Raw genomic sequence first — 13,509 nt, forward strand, 5'->3', positions numbered from 1 at the left:
GGGGGCGGAGATGGGTGGGTTTAGGGATCAGGGGGTGGAGACGGGTATAGGAATACAGTTTCCCCGGAGATAGCAATAGTTTTGTGAGAGAATGCAAAGCTTTTCATGAGAAAGCAATACCTTCGTGAGAGAATGCAAAGTTTATCATGAGAATGCAATACTTTTGCAAAAGAATGCAAAGTCTCTCGGGAGATCGCAATACTTTTGAGAGAGAACGCAAAGCTTTTCAGGAGAAAGCAATACTATCGTGAGAGAATGCAAAGCTTTTTGAAAGAATGCAATACTTTTGCGAGAGAATGCAAAGTTTCACAGGAGAATGCAATGCAAGAGAACGCTAAGTTTATCGGGAGAATGCAATACTTTTGCAAGAGAATGCAAAGTTTATCGGTAGAATGCAATACTTTTGCAAGAGAACGCAAAGCTTTTCAGGAGAAAGCAATACTTTATCAAGAGAATGCAAAGTTTCCCAGGAGATTGCAATACTTTTGTGAGAAAATGCAAAGCTTTTTGGGAGAATGCAATACTTTTGCGAAAGAATGCAAAGTTTCACAGGAGAATGGAATAGCCTACTTTTGCAAGAGAACGGAAAGTTTATCAGGAGAATGCAATACTTTTGCAAGAGAATGCAAAGTTTCTCGGGAGATCTCAATACTTTTGCGAGGTAACGCAAAGCTTTTCAGGAGAAAGCAATACTTCCTCAAGAGAATGCAAAGTTTCCCAGGAGATTGCAATACTTTTGTGAGAGAATGCAAAGTTTCACAGGAGAATGGAATAGCCTATTTTTGCAAGAGAACGGAAAGTTTATCAGGAGAATGCAATACTTTTGCAAGAGAATGCAAAGTTTCCCAGGAGATCGCAATACTTTTGTGAGAGAATGCAAAGTTTCACAGGAGAATGGAATAGCCTATTTTTGCAAGAGAACGGAAAGTTTATCAGGAGAATGCAATACTTTTGCAAGAAAATGCAATTTTTTTCGGGAGAATGCAATACTTTTGCAAGAGAACGGAAAGTTTATCAGGAGAATGCAATACTTTTGCAAGAGAACGGAAAGTTTATCAGGAGAATGCAATACTTTTGCAAGAGAACGGAAAGTTTATCAGGAGAATGCAATACTAGAATGCAAAGTTTCACAGGAGAATGGAATAGCCTATTTTTGCAAGAGAACGGAAAGTTTATCAGGAGAATGCAATACTTTTGCAAGAGAATGCAAAGTTTCTCAGGAGATCGCAATACTTTTGCGAGGTAACGCAAAGCTTTTCAGGAGAAAGCAATACTTTCTCAAGAGAATGCAAAGTTTCCCAGGATATCCCAATACTTTTGTTTAGAAAATGCAAAGCTTTTTGGGAGATTGCAATACTTTGAGAGAATGCCTAGCTTTTTGGGAGAATGCAATACTTTTGCGAAAGAATGCAAAGTTTCACAGGCGAATGGAATAGCCTACTTTTGCAAGAGAAGGCAAAGTTTATCGGTAGAATGCAATACTTTTGCAAGAGAACGCAAAGCTTTTCAGGAGAAAGCAATACTTTCTCAAGAGAATGCAAAGTTTCCCAGGAGATTGCAATACTTTTGTGAGAAAATGCAAAGCTTTTTGGGAGATTGCAATACTTTTGTGAGAGAATGCAAAGCTTTTTGGGAGAATGCAATACTTTTGCGAAAGAATTCAAAGTTTCACAGGAGAATGCAATACTTTTGCGAAAGAATGCAAAGTTTCACAGGAGAATGCAATACTTTTGCGAAAGAATGCAAAGTTTCACAGGAGAATGGAATAGCCTACATTTGCAAGAGAACGGAAAGTTTATCAGGAGAATGCAATACTTTTGCAAGAGAATGCAAAGTTTCTCAGGAGATCGCAATACTTTTGCGAGGTAACGCAAAGCTTTTCAGGAGAAAGCAATACTTTCTCAAGAGAATGCAAAGTTTCCCAGGAGATCGCAATACTTTTGTGAGAATGCAAACCTTTTTGGGAGAATGCAATACTTTTGCAAGAGAATGCAAAGTTTCCCAGGATATCCCAATACTTTTGTGAGAGAACACAAACCTTTTCAGGAGAAAGCAATACTTTTGCGAAAGAATGCAAAGTTTCACAGGAGAATGGAATAGGCTATTTTTGCAAGAGAACGGAAAGTTTATCAGGAGAATGCAATACTTTTGCGAAAGAATGCAAAGTTTCACAGGAGAATGGAATAGGCTACTTTTGCAAGAGAAGGCAAAGTTTATCGGGAGAATGCAATACTTTTGCAAGAAGGCAAAGTTTATCGGGAGAATGCAATACTTTTGAAAGAGAATGCAGAGTTTCCCGGGAGATCGCAATACTTTTGTGAGGGAATGCAAAGCTTTTTGGGAGAATACAATACTTTTGTGAAAGAATGCAAAGTTTCACAGGAGAATGCAATACTTTTGCGAAAGAATGAAAAGTTTCACAGGAGAATGGAATAGCCTACTTTTGCAAGAGAAGGCAAAGTTTATCGGTAGAATGCAATACTTTTGCAAGAGAACACAAAGTTTCTCGGGAGAACGCAACACTTTTGTGAAAGAACGCAAAGTTTTGCAGGAGAATGCAATACCTTTTGCAAGAGATCACAAAGTTTTTTGGGAGAATGCAATACTTTTGCGAGAGAATGCAAAGTTTCTCAGAAGATCACAATACTTTTGAAAGAGAATGCAAAGTTTTGCAGGACCAGCAAAACATCAGAATAGTCGAAAACCTGTGAAATATCGGGTGGTGTGTATTTCCGAATGTCCAGCAATTCGTCTCTGGTGAAACTGATTGCAGGGATATAACTAAAGACAGGACAAACTAACAAAAACATAAAAACAACTGCGGAGCACGCCACGGAGGCAGCCATCAGCGTCGGCGCCATCTTGTAGAATCATAATACTTTTGCAAATTTTTTCGGAAGAAAGCAATACTTTTGCAAGAGAACGAAAACTTTTCTGAGAGAACGCAATATTTCTTAGGTATAACGCAATACTTTTGCACAAGAACACAAAGTTTTTCAGGAAAATGCAATACTTTTGTGAGAGAATGCAACATTTCTTAGGAGTCCACAATACTTTGGGGGGAATGCAATACTTTTGCGAGAGAACACAAAGTTTCTCAGGAGAACGCAATACTTTTGCTAGAGGATGCAAAGTTTCCCAGAAGAATGCAATACTTTTGCTAGAGAATGCAATGTTTCTTGGCGAGAGTGCAGTACTTTTGCAAGAGAACGCAAAGTTTCTCTGGAAAACAATACTTTCATTCTCAGAGTATGCAGCGTTTCTTAGAAGAACAATACTTCTGGAAGCACGGAATACTTTCGCAAGAGAAAGCAAAGTTTCTAATGAGAACACAATACTTCTTGGGAGAACATAATATTTTTGGAGAGAACTCAAATGTTTCGCAAGCGAGTGCAAAGTCTCTCGAGAGAATGCAATACTTTTGCAAGAGAACGAAAATCTTTTCAACACGGATTTATAAATGAATTATAAATGTATATTGAGCAGCAAATCAGAATATTAGAATGATTTCTGAAAGATAATCAGGATTACATTTTAAAAACAGTAAGCAAAATTAAAACAGTTCTTTTAATTGTAATCATATTTCACAATATTACTGTTTTTGATCAAAACAAATGCAGCCTTGGTGAGCAGAAGACATGAAAAATCTTACTGATGCCATACATTAAAAAAGTAGTACATCTTCATACATATTGCATATCACAGATATTGTATAAGCAGTATGCTAAATATACATGTGTTTCTTGAACCAGGAAGTTATAATTGGCTTCATATCCAAGATAAGCAAAAACAGAGAGACAGCAAAGCCGGTTAAGCAACACAATTCTCCAGGAATCCTCATCTGCTAATAAACAGATCAAGACGTCCTTCCAGTGATTTAAATGGCCAATGGGATCATAAGCAGGCACCAGTCAGACATGACAGATGTTTGTCACTCTGAGGTAGTAAAAACACCTCCAGCAGTGTTTCATTCACGACTATGGTTCTAGTGGATTTTGGCATGTGGATTAGAGGAGAAACTGTTGAATGGCATTCTTCAGCTCCCAATGGAAGCCTTATTTCTCCATATTTAAAAAAAGGGCTCTATATGAAGTCAAAGTTTCCCAATGAGCAGCTCAGATATCAAAGGGTTTGATTTGTGTGGCCCCCTCAGTCTAATCACCCGCAGCCAATACTGCCACTGAGAACAAAAGCAGGAAATCATAAACACGGCATGGCTCTAATTCTCAACACACCGAGCTTTGAAAGCAGCTGCCCAAAGCCAATTACCCCTGCTCCCCCCACCAGGATAATTCATAACATATTCATTTATGCAGATGCCAGAGATCTCTGATACACGTTCAGTCCTATACAGGCCTCTATAGAAGCTTGTTTCTGGAATGGGATAAACAAAATGTAAAAAGGTAACTGCGACTTTTTATCTCACAATTCCGAAATGTTCCAAAAATTCAGAAATGTGAGAGATATACTCAGAATTACAATACACGAATGCAGAACTGCGAGTGATAAACTAAAATATATTAAGAATTGAATAATAAGAATTGTGAGAAAAAGTTGCAGGTGCCCTTTTCATTTTGTATTTTGTGGTGGCAACAAGAGACAGAATTGCGAGATGTAAACAGAATTCAGAGAAAAAAGGCAGAATTCCAAAAAACAATTGCAACTTTTTATCTAGCAATTTTCTATTTATATCTCAGAACTGGGATAAACTCAGAATTGCGAGACAGTCTGAATTGTGGGATAAAAACTCAGAATTATCTTTATTAAAATTTTACTTTTATTATTTTTGATTGCATGGCGGAAATGGGCTTCTGTAGTCCTCAAAAGATGATATTAGCTTGTAGATTTAAACAGGGTCTCATTTATGAGGTCTTGATGAATGAATCAATCTGCACATCTGATGAACCATTTTGTTTAAATTATTTACATTTATGCATTTGGCAGACGCAGATGCAAAAGATAAAACGATCACGTTGAGTTCTCACACTCACTGATGCAGTCGCTTAATCACGCATCATCTTCTCAATATATGCTATAATAAAGGCGGTAAATGTGGCTATTACACCTCAGGTGTTCAATTATATTCCAGTAATGCTAACTAAAACTGTCTGGAGTTCATTACTTTCAATTCATACATAGCTGACACATGAATGTGCTCATTTTTAACAACTTTTCACCTCTAAAATGCACAGTAGAATTAGCCACCATAACTACTTCAGAAAGAGCATGGTACAGTGTTTTTTGTTTTTGGTATTACTTGTAAACTATTATAAGTATTTAATAATATTTTCCATTCGCGTTTCTATTTTGTTTTCAATTTAAATTTCGGTAATAATTTTTAGTAATAAAGTGTTTTTATGTGCTTTAGTTTTGTTTTATTAGTGTTTTATTATTTATTTAGTTTTATTATCTATATTGCTTACATTTTTGTTTCACTTTTTGTTGTAGTAATTTTAGTATCTTAATCATTTCTATTTTCACGTCTTTCATCTACTTCAAAATTTTAGTTAATTTAATGTTACTAGTCATTTCTTTATTATTTGTGAAATTTATTTCTCAGTACTACACCATTTTTTTTACAGTGTATTATTTATATTAGCTTTATTTTCATTATTAAAAACAGTTTTTAATAGTTTTGGTTAACATTCTCTGAACTCTAATGCCTTCAAGTTTACTACTTCATAACCTTGCAGTATATAAACTAAACTATTGTCTACTATTACTACTAACTAAATACCATACAGTATATACTGTAAACTGCCAAGTACTGTGATTAAAACTGTAACCAAGTAAGTTAACTTGTGAGGCAATGTTTCATCACAAACAGTATGTTTTCACATGACCATTACTTTGCATGAGAGTGCTGTCCAGATACCATCTTGGAAATAAATGGGGTCGGTATCCATAGTAACAGTCTCCATAGTTACACAGCTGTTCCTCTCTCCAGGTTCTGTTTGATCTCTGCGGTGTATTTGCCGTAGAAACGTTCAGCCTTCTTGTTGAATTTAGCATTTCTCTCGTTGATATAATCGATGTCAGCGTCATCGTTGTAGGCCCTGCGGCGACTGTATTTAGAGCGCTTTTCAATCCTAAACACACAAGGAGACATTTCTGGAGATTACACATGCAAGAAAGAATGTTTAATGCAAGAAATAAAACAGTAAAACCTAGTTAAAAATCATCCTGGAAACGGTTTTTCACTAATGGCGCTTTTCCACTGCATGGTACGGCACGGTACGGCTCGGTACGGTTCCCTTTTGGGGGGTTTTCCACTGGGTACAGGACCTGGTACCTAGTACTTTTTTTAGTACCACCTCGGTTGGGGTTCCAAGCGAACCGTACCGTTACCAAAACGTGACGTGTAAACTCTGCTGATCACGGATTGGCCGGAGAGAATCGTCACTACCTGCGTCACTGAACTTGCGACACAAACACAAAAGAACCGCTAGATTTAAATCAGCACAGCCAGCGAAGGATCGAACACAACTGTTTTGAACGAGAGCACCTTTTTTTTTTTTTACAACCAAAAAGTTTTGTTGTCTGTTGCGGAAGTACAGACGTTCCTCTTGTTGATAGCAGAGGAGCGGATCCAGCGAGAGCTTGATGGGGCGACGCGGAATGAAAATTTAGGAGTCGGGGTAGTAGAGGCAACTATAACGACATGTGAATAACCCCGTCCACTCTAAAGCGGTACTGAACTGCAGTGGAAACGTAAACCGTGCCGAGCCGAGTCATACCACGCAGTGGAAAAGCGCCATAAATGAACACAAGAAAAAAAAAAAAAAGATTTTATCAACCGAAATAAAGTAGATTAAGGCTATATTTATTATTTATATAATTTAATTTTATTTAAATAAAAAACAAAGCTAATAAAATGACAAACTAAATTTTTTTTTACTGAAACTAAATTTAAAATATTAAAGTTATTTCTAATAATTTATAAATATGATAAATTATACTAAAATGACACTGACTTTAGGAAACTTAATGGCCAAAAGCAGCACATTAAAATCCTCACATCAGCTATATCACCCAGCTGTACTCCTCAGCCATTCATTTCCCAGTTTGATGCTTCAACAGACAATGTCAGTTTTCAAAGTCCATCAAAGAGACTCACATGCCCCCCACATACACACAGACGGTTCTTCAAAAATCTTCAAAGCGTGTTTGTGCGTCACAATCTGGCAGCCGTAGCCCTGTCTAATGTCTCTCAGAAGCTAAAAGCAGCTCCTCCAAAATAGAAGAATGCCGTCTTGCGCATAAACAAACCCTCGCCGGCGCACACATCCATGTGCGACAGGCACGCAACGGCACAAACACATCTGGAGCGAGGAACAAACACAGGAGGCCATGCTCTCAGAGCGCTCTGAAATTGGCTGCAACATCATATTCAAAAGAGCCGCGATCTGCACGAACACTGATGGAGGAACGCTGAGGTGTGCGATTAGATCTGCTCACCAGGTGATTCTGCAGTGTGTAAGATCTGAAATCTAACAGATTCCCTGCAGCGTGCCATGAACACAAACACAGATTCTTACTGTTTCTCCACGTTGTCCACCATGCGGTCGATGCTCTCCTTAGACGGGACGTGAGTGCCGTGAATCAGACTGTTGGAGGTGGGGTGGAAATCTTCTCCACTAGGAGCAAAAGAGACACGTGCAAATCACCAGGGTTTCATTTCTTTATCATTACACAAGCAGAACAGCAATACAATTGGACTTTTGCGCTTCATTTAGGCTTTATTTCATATCATAATCATAAAAACACTGATTTGTGAAGCAAATCGTTTTTCCTGTTACAGCACTTTGTTATTTTTCTAGTTATTTACAACAGCAATTTCACACAATCACAGAAAATATCTTAAAAGCTTGTTGTTAATATTTGTTACTATTGTTGTTTCCATTTCAAACGAATGCTGTTTTTTTTTTACTTTCTATTTATCAAAGAATCCTAAAAAAGTATCAAGGTCTTTCCACAAATATTTTCAAAATTGATAATAATAAGAAATGTTTCGGAATGAATTTGAGGCTGCAAACAGGATGCGTGTGAATTTTGAAGGAACTTCAACTGTCATTTTAAACCTTTAAAGCATGAAGCTTTTAAAACAATGTGTATAGTGAAACAATGTTGGCTTGACAAAAACTTGTTCAAGAGTTTTGAAAAACATTTGTTTTGTTTTTTTGGGAGAGTGAGGTTTTGAGACATTAGTCTTTGCAACTTCAGGGAACTTATCTATGCACAATCAGCTTGTAACACTCCAAAGAGAAAGGAAAACTTGAAATCGTATCATATGACCCCTTTAATAAATTTAAAACATTAATACTTTTATTCATCAAGGATGCATTAATTTGATCAAAAGTCACAAAAGAATTTCAATAAAATGCTGTTCTTTTGAACGCTCTATTCATTAAATAATCCTGAAAAAAAATGGAATATTAAGCAGCACAACTGTTTTCAACATTGATAATGATAAGAAATGTTTCTTGAGCAGCAAATCAGCATATCTGAAGGATTTCTGAAGGATCATGTGACACTGAAGACTGCAGTAATGATGTTGAAAATTCAGCTTTGCTTCACAGGAATAAATGATAGATTAAGTTATTTTAAAATTACAATAATATTTCACAATATGACTGTATTTTTGATTAAAGAAATGTAGCCTTGGTAAACAAGAGATTATTTTTTTTAATTTTAAAGATCCCAAACTTTGTAACAGAAAACATGTGCAGAAAATAGGAAATGAAATGAACGCTTATTTTACACAATACTTGTTCAAACATCATTGTCTCAAATTCAAAAATTACCACTGGGGACCAAAATTGGTCTCTATTTTCATTTTCCCTTTGTATATCTATCTTCACTAGGAACGTTATAATCGCCATTTATACTATGAGACAGAAAATCTTCATATGACAGAATAAAAAGTCATTGCTCAGGCAGGAACTACTGTTAGTGGCTGTTTCCATTACCAGTCCATAGTCTTGTATTAAAAACAGCCAGCTCCACTAGCGTGTCTGAAGTAGAATGAGTATAAATAAAGTCTCACCACTCCTCTCTCTGTCTCTCATAGTTCTCCATATCTGGCTTGATCTGCTTCGTCAGTCTCTGGTACTGTCTCAGCTGGGCCTCAGCGTAGCCTACACACACACACACACACACACACACACACACACACACACACACACACACACACACACACACACAGATGAATACAAACACACATCCAGCTGTGGGGGTCTGAGAGGGGAAAGGGGCTCTTACAGGGAGAAGCAGAAGGAAAATGATAATAATTACCAGAACCAATGATAACCAGGCGTGAAACACAAGCTCTGCATGTTTTCATTTTCACATGTTTAGCATCACACATGGCAACCACATTCCCGCTCATTCTCAGCCAATCAGTGAGGCTCCTCATTATCCTGACGAGCATTTCATACCTGAGAAACCTGGATCTGGGTTTTTCTTCTTTTTCTTTCTCTCCCATCTCTCTGCATCTTCAGCGCTGATCTCCAGGAGCTTTACACGGTCGTAGTCCTCACCTTGCTCCGCACACTCCTGACAAACAAACAATTCCCAGCTTTACATACTCCTCCTCACACGCCACATAATCAGAATGAGTGCTTAATTGATACGGGGCTTTTAATGGCCGATACTGGCACATAGAGAGCAGAGAGGCCAAATGACAGCAGATACACTACAGTTTAAAGGGTTGGGCTCAGTAAGATTTTTTAATTAAAATTAATACTTTTATTCAGCAAAGATGCACTAAATTGATCAAAAGCGACAGACATTTATAATTTTGGAAATAATAGCTATTTCACATAAATGCTGTTCTTTTGAGGTTTCTATTTATCAAAGAATCCTGAAAAAAAAGGTTTCCAAAAATACAAGCAGCACAACTATTTTAACAACAAACAATGCTGAAAACTCAGCTTTGCATCACAGGAATAAATTACATTGTAAAATATATTCAAATTATTATATTCAAGTTATTCTAGCTGACTTCTTCTGACACCAAACATTTGAACAGTTGTGTATGTGCTGAAAAGAAAAAACAAATGTAAACATATTAACACTCATTTTACACAATTTATTCAAAATTCACTTATTCAGATTCAAAATTCAAAACTGGTTTGCAACTAAGAATTTGCATCTTCAAATTGATATTTGAAATGATCAGACACAATGAAAATACATCTACTTTTGGATCTTTGGGAACTGAATTTAGATTATTTAAATAGTTAAAAATAACTATAATATCAGAAAATGCTTACAGAGAGAGATAGAGCATATAATTTATCAACTTTCTCATCTTAAAACATCAGAAAACATGTAAATCTAATACAAAACATGACTTTTAAAGTGCGTCATAGCTTTGGCTTAACCAGCTTTGTGAGTTTGGTTACTATGTGTGACCATTCACAAACAGCATGTAGTGTTCGTGTTATTATTTTTGCAACTCTGTTTGGTGGAGTAGAAACGACAGGCTTAAAACCTGATACTGTACCTTCTTCTTTTGGTCCACCATGAGTTCATACTCCAGACGGGCTTTCTTGGCCTCCCAGTTTGACGGCAGCTTCAGCCTCTTGTCCTCCTCCACCACCTCCTGATGATTCAGCTTACGAGCCTCATTCTATCAACAGAACGCAATCACATTTCATACACATGTTAATAGAGCAGATTCTGTTGTGCTGTGTGTCAATGGCTTGCAATGTCAGCACAGAGTTTGCTTCAAGTCTACACCAACTACACTAAAGCTCCTTTAACATGACGTACGTCAAGAATTCAACACATGGCTCAACACAAGTGTCATGCCTTCCTTTTAAGGCAAGATACCACAGGGGAATACGGTAAAGCAACATAGCCCAAAATCTCAAATTTGAGCAGTGTATGAATAAAAAATAAAAAAAATGTCTGCAAATGTCGTTGAGGGACCCCCTTGAAAATTAGATGGATCATCTCAAGGGGCAATCCCTTTAATAAATAAATAAAAAAAACAATGGTTTGCTTGTACGGTCTTGTCTTAAAATCCAAACACAAGTGGCCACGGGAGATGAATGTTGCTACCAGGTGGAAAAGCTGATCTCATCATACCATTTATGATTTATCCTCTTTTTTCCCCCAGATATGTCCTGGCCAGGTTTTCTAAATCGCCTGAAATGTCTGGGTTTTGGCTTTGTTTTCCTATTGTTTTCATTCTTGCCGAAGGTAATGACTTAAGAGTAATCTGACCAATAGCATGCTTCATTGTACATAACCAAGCAATCGTGGTGATTGTGAGAAAGTGCGATCTACAGAGTACAGTGAAAGCAATGTAAACACAAATGCATATAATGTATGAGGACTGTAAAGAGCATGTCCATATAAAAACAAAGCCAAAACCAGGACATCTGGACAAATAACATCGCTTAGGATAGATGTTAATACCAGGGCATTAATAAACTGGGTATTAGTTTCAATAAATGTGACCCTGGAGCACAAAACCAGTCATAAGGGTCAATTATCATTGACATCATTAGCTTTCCATTAATGTATGGTTTGTTAGGACAGGATAATATTTGGCCGAGATACAACTATTTGAAAATCTGGAATCTGAGGGTGCCAAAAAATCTAAATATTGAGAAAATCGTCTTTAAAGTTGTCCAAATGAAGTTCTTAGCAATGCATATTACTAATCCAAAATTAAGTTTTAATATATTTACAGTAGGAAATGTACAAAATATCTTCATGGAACATGATCTTTACTTAATACCCTAATGATTTTTGGCATGAAAGAAAAATCAATAATTTTGACCCATACAATGTATTTTTGGCTATTGCTGCAAATATACCCCAGCGACTTAAGACTGCTTTTGTGCTCCAGGCTCACAAATAGTCTGGGCTCATGGATTCCGCTGATGCGAGGTAAACTTGGCCGTAGTTACCCTCTTGAAATGAAGCTCTCTGAACTTTCGGAGTTTCTCTTCTCTCTTCTGTGCTGCTGGAGTCTCTGTGGTTTCCTCTTCATTGCTGGGAGCAACAACCTGCACAGTGAATGTACCGCATACAAGGCTTAATAATGTCATTCAGTGATAGCTAGAACATAATTAGTGCACTGAAATCTTTAGCAAACCAAATCAACAACATTACTCACACAGAGACTAATGTTAGCATCTTTAGCTATGACTATAAGAACAGAGTTCTGAAAACCGACACGCTGAAACCATAATTTCACGAGTACGTTAAAGATCGCTTATCAAAAATAATATATAAATAATAAAGACATATGTTAGGTTAACTCTTAAAGAACTTTGAACGGGTGTTTTTGTTTACCTCTGCGCTAGACGCCATTGCTTCTTTCAAAGAGGAAGTACGTCACGCATTTCAGTTCGACTGAGATCTAGTTCCGCTTTCTTAAGAGTTGCTTGGACATATTAATAAGACAGCATATAATAATAACTAGCAATAATAAAAATGTGATTAAAAACGGTTTTTAATTATTGTTCCGTTGATGAGTTCTAGTTTGCTTTCATCTGCTTATCAATATTTCTGTTTAATTATATTATTAACTCTTTGTTTTTCAATTTATTATTAAATTATATATATATACACACACAATTTGTTATTGTTAAAATGTTTGTATAGTATCATTTCTGTTTTTAATAATAATAATGATGATGATGATGATGATAAATAAAAAAGTAAAGAAAAAATTAAAAAGTTTTTAAAAGAAGAAGACAGAAATAAAAAAGGTACACAGTTTTGAATAACTCTCTTATATGTTTTTTATTTATATATTGATATATAAATTCTTGCTGACATGGTGAATGAAGTTGCAGTGGTTCAAACACAATGGCTCCGCTGCTCCTCTGGTCTAAATGTGTATAATTAAGTTCTCTTTAAGAGGATGTAATTAACCAGAGTTTACAGTTTCAGATTAAAGCAGCCTCTAGATCAGAAGCCACACTAATGAACTGATGTGCTTGTTCTGCAATCCAGATGGAGCAAGAACCAAACCACCCTCAAACACACAAGACCTAACAGCTAGAGAGCGCTTTTTATGATATTTTATATTTGCCATAACAATTTCATTTAGTCAAAACTTATATAGTAAATATTTTCTGGAAATCTATATGAATATTAAAAATAGATCAAATGTGATGAGAATTAAGAACTAATGTTATATCTATAATATATACCATATACAAATATATAACAATAAGAATAAATAAAAATGAAATAATAAAACAAAAATATACAATCACACACACACACACACACACACATATATATATTTATATATATACAGCGCAATAATGCCTGCTGTTTTACTTACTGTACGAAGAGTGGTTATAAAAAATAATAAAAAATTATCACTATATATATATATATATACATACTGTATATGTGTGTGAATATATATAGTGATAATTTTTTATTATATTATAGTAGATACGTAACCACGCTTAATTGTGTTTTTATTTCATTATATTTGTATGTATTAATCAATAAATAATTTGGCAGCCAATG

The 13,509-nt window shown here is 36.0% G+C and overlaps 1 protein-coding gene across 1 annotated transcript; it reads right to left on the reverse strand.

The window, feature by feature from the left end:
• Positions 1-5,870: 5,870 nt before the first annotated feature.
• syf2 (SYF2 pre-mRNA-splicing factor) lies at positions 5,871-12,379 on the reverse strand. The gene is made up of 7 exons (XM_016288855.1): positions 12,313-12,379; positions 11,925-12,023; positions 10,508-10,633; positions 9,438-9,555; positions 9,047-9,137; positions 7,539-7,637; positions 5,871-6,089 (listed from the first exon to the last, which is right to left on the reverse strand). The coding sequence occupies exons 1-7, from the start codon at positions 12,328-12,330 to the stop codon at positions 5,924-5,926; spliced, it is 717 nt and encodes a 238-aa protein (XP_016144341.1). The 5' UTR covers positions 12,331-12,379; the 3' UTR covers positions 5,871-5,923.
• Positions 12,380-13,509: the final 1,130 nt, after the last annotated feature.

The sequence above is a fragment of the Sinocyclocheilus grahami genome, unplaced genomic scaffold, assembly GCF_001515645.1.
Source record: "Sinocyclocheilus grahami isolate Dianchi unplaced genomic scaffold, SAMN03320097.WGS_v1.1 scaffold234.1, whole genome shotgun sequence".
In the NCBI taxonomy this organism is placed as follows: Eukaryota; Metazoa; Chordata; class Actinopteri; order Cypriniformes; family Cyprinidae; genus Sinocyclocheilus; species Sinocyclocheilus grahami.